The sequence below is a fragment of the Mastacembelus armatus genome, chromosome 4 (genome assembly GCF_900324485.2).
Source record: "Mastacembelus armatus chromosome 4, fMasArm1.2, whole genome shotgun sequence".
Classification (NCBI taxonomy): domain Eukaryota; kingdom Metazoa; phylum Chordata; class Actinopteri; order Synbranchiformes; family Mastacembelidae; genus Mastacembelus; species Mastacembelus armatus.
Genome location: NC_046636.1, coordinates 26,699,253 through 26,710,400, shown reverse-complemented (window position 1 = coordinate 26,710,400; position 11,148 = coordinate 26,699,253). Strand labels below are relative to the sequence as shown.

Here is an 11,148-nt window from a genome sequence, read left to right as displayed (position 1 = left end):
CGTTAGCGTCGTTGTGAGTCAGTAAGTGGTAGACTAAATTTAAAAGGAAGCAGTCTAATCAGGACAGATGTCATGGGGTCAGATGATAACCAGAACAATGTACACTGTGCTTGATGCTTTATTTTCTGTCACACTGTGGGATTGCCTTGGCATAAATCTGTAGTGTGTTCATAAATTCTGCTGTTTTTTCACAGCGTTGCTCTCTTTTCCCGTCTGTGTGTGGCGTGCGTTACTACACAGACCTGTGTGAAACCTGTTACAAAATTAGTGTGTAAATGAGAACTTATGGTGGTGACATCAGAGAACTCCCTTCATCCAAGAAAAGCCAGAAACATTTCTTGGGAGTCTTATCTGGCCTTTGAGCAGTCTGATGAAAGGATGATCACAGCCTTGTCCAGGCATCTCTTGAAGTGGCAGATAAAAGGTAGAGTCTAAAATAACCTTAATCGTCCTTTCTGTCTGACATCAAAATCATTCAGTAGAGTCAATGTGTATCTGAACCTGCAGACCACATAGAACATATGGAAACAAAAAACTAAAGAGATTTTTGGAAGAACGATTTATTCAGTCACATTTACAAGGCAGAAACAATCATGGCAATCTGAAGAACTTCAGAGTCATGAGTGATAGACCATTTTTACCATTTACATCTGAGCAAACATTATACAGCAGACAAATGACAGGCAAGGAATTTGCAACAATATTGATATTGTGCTTTTGTATTCCAAATGATAATGATTTTCTTACAATATTAGCTGTAATTTGATGTAGTATATGTATAAATCCAAATAACTAAAAATGTAAATGCTACACTTTACATTCTTTCATTTTATTTCTAGATGTCCTTTAAACATTTGGTTCAGAAATAGGCACTCTGAGTATCCAAGCTAAAAACAGAAGAACCTTCCCCCAAAGAAGAAGATGAAGAAGAAAAAAATAAACACACACACAAGCTGCAGTCACTGATGATAACATTAATTCATCATCTACTCTCTACGCTGCTGAGTCCAATTCAGGGTCACAGGTGGGCTGGAGCCAAAACCAGCTAACATCACAGAGCTGACAACAAATTAACCTAAGCCCATTGTGTATTGTCTTGTCTTTGGACTGTGGGAGGAAGCCAGAGTACCTGGAGAAAACCCACACAGACATGGGGAGAACATTCAAACCCAGAACCATCTTACTGTGAGGCAACAGTGCTAACCACTGCTCCATCATACTGCCCCTGAGCCTAGCAATGACCAATGCAAACGCTCAGGCTTGATTTATTGTTGTCAAATTGTCCTAAAGGACTGAAAAGAATTGAAAAGTTATTCATCTTCCATAACATTCCTGCATCACAAAATCAACAGAAGAGAAAACATCATCCTAATTTTTTAAACCAAAGAATCAAAAGGAGCATAAGGATGTGTGCTAACAGCTGCCACCTAACAACAACACAAAATACAGTTTGAGAGGTCTCATAACCTCCTAAACATAAATCTATCACATTGTACAATCACAGGTTATGTGACAATATCAACAGTATACAGGCAATACTAGTATGTATTAAGTACATTTTTAAAAAAATAAATTTCTAATTTCTTCCTGCTCCCCTGCTACCGTAAGTGACTACTGAACAAATGGAAGACATGAGAGAAAATCAAGTACTTCCCAGAAAATGTCCAAATCATTGCTCATTAAGATGTTTAATAAATGTATCTAAGCTGCTGACACCAAAAAAGACTAAACTACATTAACCTTATTACACTGAGACTCAGAATTTCTCACTTGTGTCCTTCCTTTCCTTCCTATTTATTATCTTATATTGACAACAAATGTATGTTTGTTTGAAAATGATTTAAAAGAAAAATGGCAAAATGTACACTTTGTGTGTCTAATGCACAGAAAAATGAAATCATGCAAAAATAAAGTGTTGAAATCCCATTTTAGAAATTGTTTAGTCTTTTTAAAATGTACCTTCTGAAACTTAAACCACAGGGGTTGTTTATTTTTCTTTATGATTTTTCTCACTATTATACAGATTTCACACATCCCTATTTAGTATGTCTGTATTTGGTGGGTTAGTATTTATTATATGTTGAATATATGGTCTATATAATATGTGATTAAATGATCATATACAAAGCATGTCAGTGTAATGTGTGAAATCTGTGCGGCCACAATCATGTGTGGCATAAAATAGACGAGCGACAAGAGATTTAACAACATATATAATTCTATTCTATGATTTTCTCATATCTCAGCAAATGGAAATGTCTCTGCATTTTACGCACAGGACGACTGAGGCACATCATATCACGTGATATAGCAGAGGCCGAAGGGCACAGAGGAAACTACCACAGAGCAGATGGGATCAGAAACCATTTTAAATGGTCCCTGCTTCAGTAAATGTTTTGTCGTAATGTCAGTACAGCAGAGAGCCGGTATAGGGCTTATGATACAGATGTTATGAGGCAAAAATAAATATGAAGGCATCTGATAAATAACAAAACTATTGTCATTTACATCTGGCACACACGTAAACATCAACCAGTACGACCATAAATGTGTGTGATAGATCTCACACAGACCCAAGCCTTAGCTTTTGTCTCATCTGTGATGTTCCTGTTTAATATCTCTGTTGACGCTCACCTACGTCTGTCTGTCAGATTGTCTCTTGTTGTTTTCTCTGTTATTAATAATCTGCTAAATGAATCATCTGTAAACTGATATTGTGGCATCTCTTGTGACATTTCACCTAATGTTGCAAAAATGCATTGCTCTTCTTTCAACTGTGTCATTTCAAAGCACAGGTCTCTGTCACTGTCCTGGTCTGACACAGCCCCGTGATGAGTTTAAATATGAGCTGTAAACAGCAGGTTAATGAATCAGTGAACTCAGCAACACCTTTCTTTGAGAAATCCTTCTTTAAACTGAGTCAAGCCCAACAGAGCAGTATCTTTCCTTCAAACATCTTTAAGTTGCCATATAAAACCCTCTGGGTGAGAGGGAAAGAGGGTTCCCGATTGGGGGACTATGAGAAGGAGCAGTCACCATTTTGACTGAGAAATGACAGCACAGCTGGATGTTAATAAAACAGTCTGTAGACTCACTGAACGTCTGCTTCTTATTTACGTAAATCAAAGGTTTCATGCTCCAATCTTCACACCCTGCACAAAGAAAAGGTAATGATAAAGATGATAATAGCAAAGTGACAGAATATAAACACAATATCAACCTTATAATCTCCAGAAATATTTTAAAAGCTCTGCATTTTTTCTAAAAAAGTGTTTTGTGTGCTGGAGATTTCAGGAAAATCTGACTTTCTGCTTTGTTATTGAAACCAAACCCTGAGCTCATGTTTGGTGATGGGGCAGATACAGATACAGGGTCAGTCTGTTTATTCTAACATGTAAACGTGAACTGTTGCCATCCTGAGTTTAAACCTAAAGCCATATGGAGGCTGGACACGTCGTCGTTGGTGTTTCAGGCTTATGATCGTCATGTGCGTGACCAGACAGTGATGTGTATTTACACTTGGGCCAGCTGCTTTCAACCAGCTCACACAGTTTGTACCTCATTAACACGCTGCCTCTGGAGTGTGTGGGTCATATTACTTACATATGGAAGTTGTTTATTCTATTCTAAGTATATCATTGATATATATATTTACTTTGATCTGCTTTTGTTTGACCAAATGTACAGTATACTGTCATTAAGTATCAGCTTTTGTTGGGTATTTGCACCATCACCTGAATAAACACTGTTAAAATGAACTGTGTTAACTGTTTTTGATCCTGAATGGTAAATACCATAAACTACTACATATTAAGAAGAGCTGCCAGTGTAGCTCAGCTCACACAGAAGATTTAATCTAGATGCAAAATAAGATGACAAACCTAAGACTGTTGAGAAGCGAAACCAAGAGTATTTTTCTCCAGTCATTCTGCTTATGAAAATAATTATCACCCCCTTTGCAAGCAATTTGTTTTATGCACAATAGATGCACATAGTTTTTTCCATTATTGTGAAAAAATGACAATAATATATTCATACATCTGAAATATTCAGTTTCTCTAATTAAAACTAAACCTCAACTTAAATTGCTGCACTGATTTTTTTAATAAGATGAACCCCGTCTTACTTACAATCTGAAGTAGCACTGAACATTCAGGTTAAATGTTTCTGCTTTTAATGTGGGTGCTGTTCAAAACACTGAGCCACTTTGTTGGTAATTAAAAAAAAATGCAAAAGCTGTGTATATTACCTTCACCTGCAAAGCTGTGTCCTTCTCATTGATTGACAATCACTGACTTCGGTCTAGGAAACGAGAGAAAAAAGATGCAATCAGAACCAAATTAAATGTCTATGGTGAAAACCTTTTTAAATCCAGGGACAACCAGACCTCTCAGACTTTTTAATTGGGTCCTGTGGGGCTGACTGCTGCTGCTGCTCCTGCTGCCTCTGCTCTTGCTCCATCCTGCAGACACACACACACACACACACACACACACAGTTACTGTGCTGTTTTTTTTTTTGAGAAGTATCAAATTAGCACATTTATTGATATCAGTTATCAATATTATCTAAATGAATACAGAAAAGATGGATGTATCTTACCTTTCCCTCCTGGCTTTAATCCTCTCCTCATCAAATCTGAAAACGAGCAACACTTGTCACTTTTTACAAAGAAGAGTTATGATCTAGTTTTACATTTATCTAAATTTAAAGCAGTAATATTATGTCAAAGGCAACTGGAGGTTGGGAGTCTCTGCTGCAGCTCATTTCTCCACCTGGTGGTGAGAGATACTTACTGCACCACACACTCGGGGACATGGACGTGCTCCATGGGCACGATCTCTGCCAGTTCATCCAGGCTGTGCACATACTGGATCTTATTCATGAACTTCACACTGTTCAGGACAAGGGGAAAACAACACAAGCACAGTTATGGATGATACGTTGCAAATGTCAGAGTTATAAAATAATACTATATAGTACAGTCTTTCTATTTTAAAATCAAACTGTCACTCTGTTGCCAACAACGCATTAATAGCATGATCTCTCGTTCCTCTGTATTTTAACAAATTTTGTGGATTCATTACTTTGAAACCGATTTGTTTAGGTATTGGTTAGTGTGTGTTACCTGATGAAGGGCCTAGATATAGCCAGGACAGTGCGTATGAACCATGTGGGATGAGCGATGACCAGAGACTTCAGGTTCTTCCTCAGTCTGCCAACACAAATAACAAGTCCAGTCAGTTAGCAAAGCATTTGGTCTGAGTTCTGGTCATTTTTTCTAAATGAACATAGTTTAACACCAGACATCAAATATTTTGCAGCGCTTTTTTAAAGCCTGACCCACGAGTTAAAAAGGAGTCCTCTCAAAATAGAGACCCACTGTAAATACACTCTCTGAGTCATCCTTCCGACTGACAGCTAATAACAACTTCCATTAGTCTTAGTCTGTGCCTCTCAGGAACAGTATCAGTGTCATGGATTTCTGTGTGTTGACAGCAGTGCTCAGCAGCTACTAATACCAGGGTTGGCCTCATTAAATTACAACATCAGTATTTAGAAATGTGTCTGTACACAGGGTCTCAATCAGTATTCTAGAATATACTGTATTTTTCTTTGTTATATGTTTTTCTTTTCCCTGTACCTTCTGTCAATCATCTGGTAGCATTTCTTGAGCCAGCTGATCCCAGGCATCTTACTCCGAGGCGTGGCTCCATTCATGTAAATAATCAGGTAATCTTCAGCCACGAGCATCTCCAGGCTGCTCACCACATACCTGGAGGAGCAGGGGTGCATGGGTGATATTAAAACGTAGCATAATGCATAATGACGTAGCGTCATAGACATATTGTGAGACAATGGGAACGCCAGTACAAAATAAAACTGCAGGTCTGGATTTGACCAAGCATTCTGACTTTGCCCAGTGTGTATGCTCGGTCATCTAACCATTTCTGGCATCAACCCCTGCATTTGAAAAGCAAGAGTCAGTCACGGCGACTCACAGGAAGAGGTTTTCCATGATGTAGTGGTAGTCTGCACAGCTGCTGTCAGGCAGGTAACAGGCAGAGAACACAATGATGGCATTAAGGCCTTCTCCATAATAACCTGACAGACAGAACCATAACAACGTTTGCATGTTTAACAGTAACTTTTGTATGTTTAACATCACATCATTCCTTGAGTTATCAAACTGATTTCCGCCCTCGCACTCACCCCCATGTGTGATGACTCGGACATAAGGCCTGATGACCTGCATGTCGATGCGATGCTCCTGTTCTCCAATGATCACTGTTCTCCAGAGGCGTCCGTTGTTGGTGTTGCCGTCCTCGTCCACGTCTCCTGAGCCGTTAGCAGGACCCGCTTTGGCCGAGGCCACTGGTGTGTCATCTACACGTATAGCCAAAGCTGGTTTGAGATTTAATCATGTACCAGGCTGCACAGGGTTGTTTTACATGAATAAACAATAAGATCTGATTGAAAAATCGCATACACAAAAATGACAGATAAATCATATTAGATCTGGAAAATAAAATGACATGCTATTGATCCTTCAAGCTTCAGTATCAGAATCTGATATTCCAGTAGATGTTACATCAGGATTCACTAGTTTAGCATTAGAAAGTCAGTTATTTTGGATGCGGTCTTATACTGTGTTGAGATGGTAAAAGGGACTAAAACAGCAGACAGTCAACAGGCATGCGTGTGCATTTTTAACCTCTGACCTTCCCACTCCAGGTCGTTGCCATTGGTGATGAACTCCAACGAGTCTGTCTCGTCTGGCGTATCAATATCATCAACATTAATGTCCAGGTCGTCCGACGTGTCCAGGAAGTCATCTGACAGCAGAGAGCCCTCACTCTGATCCAGGGACAGGTTCATCTCTGGGGCGACCAACGTTCGGCGTTTACGGTGGGATGAGGACACGCCACCTCCTCCACCAGCTGGGCTCACAATTAGGGAGCTAGGAGGAGCTAGAAGAGGAGCAAAGAGACACATGAGGAAATGTCAGTGATGCCCTAAAGCAGGGATAAGGTGGGCTTACCATTAATGACACAGTAATCACTCACTGTAGAGTGTCACTTACAGGCTCTGTTGTCTGTGAGACCACAAGAGGAATCCATGTCTCCGTACTCTGGCAGTGGTCTGGAGGGAAACACAGACACATGTTAGCGACCGGTCCTGTGCTTACTGTAAACTAAATCACAATGCTACTGAGAACTGAGAGCAGTTTGGCCATTGAGTAGATTTATTTGAAACTTTGCCATTTCTCTGATCTCTGGTCACCACTATGCAATCATCTATAGCCTCGCAGCAAAATGTGACATTATGATGAAGGAGATGTTCAGTGGACCACTCCAACCATGTTGTTACTAATTTGGCAAAGCACTAAAAAGAGGATAGAGAGGTAATTAACTTCTCTCTGGGGAGAAGATTACAGGCACTGCCAGGCAGTCAAGTGGATGGGGAGGAGAAAAGGGGAGGAATAGAAGAAAGATAGTGAGTGGAAGAGATGGGAGAGGAAGGAGGAACCTCCCTGTGTGTCACTGCACACAGAGAATGTCACACCAGCTTTGTTTTGTCTTTACGCTGTGTGTTATTTACTGTTGACACCCCACAGAGAAGGAGGAGCAGACAGGAGGTCAGACTGTGCATATGTTTGGATCTGTGCAGCAGCACCCATATCCATGTTTATTTAAGAGTAACTATGCACAATGGGGAGGCGGGTGGGCCTAGACATGCACGTGAAGTTTTGTGCACAGAAAACTGCACCGTACAGCTAAACAGTTAAAACCCAAACTGCAGAGAGCTATAGCGCAGTGTCACTCAGCAGAGAGGGTCTGTTCCTGTGAAAGTCCCCCATTTCATCGTCCTGTTTGCAGGAGGACAGTGTGTGATGGTGTGAACCAACAAAGCTGGATTTAGCCCTGAGAAACAGGCAGTGCTGAACGGCTCTGAATCTGGTCCCTGGGGATCCCTGCGGTGATTAACAGTCCGACCGTTCCTTTGTCAGTAATGACAAAACATTTAAAGGATTTCTTCCTTTAACTAAAGCCTGATAATCTGCGGCATTGTCAGCCACAAACACCAAAATGAGGATGAGCCGATGGTGCTTACCTTCTGAAGAGACCACAGAGCTGCTTTTGCCAAAGCTGCTTAGCTTTTCAACCTCACACACCTTTATATTTGGTTTGCGTACTCATCCCCTGTCTTCTCAGCTGACAATAGACAGTCTAGTGCAGAGCATCTGTCAGAGGATACCTTAATAATCCCTTTGCTGTTGGCTATTCCTCCGTCTCTGCCTTAACCAAAACCTGCCACCATTTTCCTGGCGATGCTGTGTTGTTGATCAGTGACTGCTGTTGCGTCACATGACGTAGCCTGAGACCATTTACAGACAGAGCTGCACCTGCTCCCTGGCTTCCTGCCTCCCATCTGACAAAGGGAGGAGGAAGGAGGGAGGAGGACGGAGGGAGGAGGGAGCCCAGCACCGACTGTCATCACACACTCCTCCACTGCTCTTTTTTCCTGCACATCAAATTTTGCATTTAACCCTCTGAGCATCCAATGCCCACACTTTCTGAACCCTTCTACGGTTAACTTTAGAGTGCATTAAGAATAAAGGTGTTTTTATTTATCTTTCTCTTTGTGTCTTCTTCTTCTGTGGCAGCCGTGTCATCAACCATGTCTTATTTCAGAGCCTCTCTCTGTGAACATGAGATATCACAGCGGGTACAAATAACAACATTTGACATCAATGTGAAAGATGAATAGACAATGACCAGGAAAAATAAAGGGATCCCACCTAGGGAAGTCTTCATCCTGCCACTCGTCTTTCACCTCCATGTTCTCCATTCGTAGAGTTGCCTCTGTGGTGCCCATCCTTCAGACAGGAGAGCAGGGGCCTGCAGGCGTAAGGAGGAATATTATCATTTACAGTCTCAGAGGAAAACTGTCACATAAAATGAGTGTACTAACAGCTGCACTGCAGGAACATGCATTTGTCTTACAAAGACAAAAGTCAGTATTGTAGGAGGATTTTATTCAAATAATTTACTCTCTTTCATTGCAGGGGAACCAGTGGTGGTCACATGGGTTTTATCCCCCTGCCTGCAGGAGCATAAGTGAGAGGCATGTGACTCTGACAGAGGCAGTTTCCTAAGATCAGCTCTCCTCAAATATTACATACAAATTTGCTGTTGGGTGGAATTTGAGAGGCCAGTGTGGAGAACAACATTTACTCACTGCTGCCTATATGTATTCACTGTGAGGCTTTCTCGCACGAATAGTGTTATTTCAAATATATTCATTAGTTTGTGCTTAACAGCTTGCAGGGGCTTTACATACACATACATAATGAATACTTTGGACAACACAGTGAGCACACACTGACTGATTTACTGAGCTAGAGCAATCCAGAAGCATCATCACAGCACAGTAGTGGCAGGAAAAAACAGGAGCTCTGTTCTGTTTTGGCCCATGAAAGCTGCACTGTGGCTGTTTCAACTGTTTTAATTGGACTTAAAGTCATGACATCCACTTGTGTATGAAATCGATAGTGACTGAGCAGGTTCTGCTGGGTGACAGAGGAAACCCTCTTTGTGCTGGAGGTTATTTTTAGAAACAAAGAAATTGAGTAGATGGACTTTATATTCACAAAATACTGTGGTGGGAAAACATGGCACAGTATGACCCCGACAACCAGCACGTACATAATGAAGATGGAAATGAGAAGTGATGTATAGTAGATTCCAATGATCCGTTAGTAAAAGTGGTTTTAGCAGCAGCAGCACTCGTGGCTGAGCATAAACTGGAAAACAGCCTGTCAGACAAAAGAAATAATTCATATCTGCAGGAGCAACAAAGCAAAGACAAGCAAGTTCAGCATATGTGTTAACCACTAACACACCACACACTCTTATTTTAGCAGGTCAAAACCACCATCTATGGCAACACTCCAAACAGGCAGTGAGTGGCACAGTCACAGTTTCAGTTCAGCAACAGTAGAAATGAGAAAATAGGGTAAAACATTATTTAACTTTCTTTTTCTTTGTGTTTGATATGTTTGATATGTTTGGTATGTTTGGGCATTTTGGAAATCATGAATGTAACTGTGGAAATATTCATATAACCATTTAAAATGTCTACACTTTGTGTTACATCTGCCATTTAAAGACTTTTTCCTGTAAAAAACATTGTGCTACACATGTTAGCCTAATGCATGGACGTTGCAATAAATAAATAAAATTATTATATTTAAATGTGCAGCACATTCCAGTCATGGAATAAAATGGCCCCACAGTATTTCTAGGTCATCAACAAAACAAAACAGCCAGTGTTAGAAAAAAGACAACAACAAATAGATTTCATGTGTTTACAATGGACAATCTAACGTTCCTGAGGTCAGACTGAGACGCCTGCCCTGTGCAGTGAGAAGAACAGAAATGTAAGGATGCTAAGTTGATGATTATACTCACATGAGTGATGCAAGATCCCCTTCAAACCTCTTGCTGGTCTGTGCCTGCGTCTCCTCCCTCCTCCTCAGTCACAGATGCAGATATTCTCGGGAAGAAACTCCTGATCCTCCGCACCAGCAGAAAGTCATGGGTCAGGCTGAATGATCTCCTCTCCCTCTCTGTCTCTGACTAATTCACATGCACACAAACACTCATGCACAGACACAGACGTACAGTGTCCTAAATGTCCACCTCCAGCCAGCAGCAGGTGTCTGAAGACAGGGGGGATCTCTGTGTTCGCCTCCCCCTCCTCTTCTCTCTCCGACTCTGGCCACCTTTGTTGGGAAAAGACTGGCCGTTAAGTGCGAGTCGACAGGCTGCCCCTCAGCTCCTACGTCCACAGCACCGAGACACAAAATTCCTTTAATGAAAATGCATCTGCTCTGGCATCGTGATCCAGCCAACCCACATGATCTATCTCTCTCTCTCTCTCTATCTCCCCCTTTTTGTCTGCTTGTGGCTGGAGTATCTTTCCCCTCACTTCAGAATAAGTTCAGATCCCTCCATGGGAGCAGCTTATTTATCCCTGCAGCAACAAGGGGGAAATGAGCACCAGTCTCTGTGTCCCATCACTCCATTAGATAATCCTGCTGTTGTTTCCAGTGGTCCTCTATGTAGCTGCTATTCCCTGGCA

The 11,148-nt window shown here is 41.3% G+C and overlaps 1 protein-coding gene across 5 annotated transcripts; it reads right to left on the bottom strand.

Annotated features, from left to right (window-relative positions):
- Positions 1-1,082: 1,082 nt before the first annotated feature.
- On the bottom strand, positions 1,083-11,047 carry atcaya (ATCAY kinesin light chain interacting caytaxin a). 5 transcript variants are annotated; one of them, XR_004463069.1, is made up of 14 exons: positions 8,977-9,031; positions 8,804-8,903; positions 7,085-7,143; positions 6,723-6,971; positions 6,214-6,387; positions 6,003-6,105; positions 5,645-5,776; positions 5,129-5,215; positions 4,797-4,895; positions 4,603-4,638; positions 4,388-4,462; positions 4,250-4,302; positions 3,096-3,152; positions 1,083-1,129 (listed from the first exon to the last, which is right to left on the bottom strand). XR_004463069.1 is itself a non-coding variant. In XM_026305464.1 (13 exons), exons 2-12 carry the CDS (start codon positions 8,878-8,880, stop codon positions 4,275-4,277), a joined length of 1,119 nt encoding a protein of 372 aa, XP_026161249.1. In that variant the 5' UTR covers positions 8,881-8,903; positions 10,476-11,047; the 3' UTR covers positions 1,140-3,152; positions 4,250-4,274. The 5 variants fall into 5 exon arrangements, 4 of the variants coding, with proteins under 4 accessions (XP_026161249.1, XP_033181072.1, XP_033181073.1 ...); XM_026305464.1 differs by lacking the exons at positions 1,083-1,129; positions 8,977-9,031 and adding an exon at positions 10,476-11,047 and having other exon boundaries at positions 1,140-3,152; XM_033325181.1 differs by lacking the exon at positions 1,083-1,129 and having other exon boundaries at positions 1,140-3,152.
- Positions 11,048-11,148: the final 101 nt, after the last annotated feature.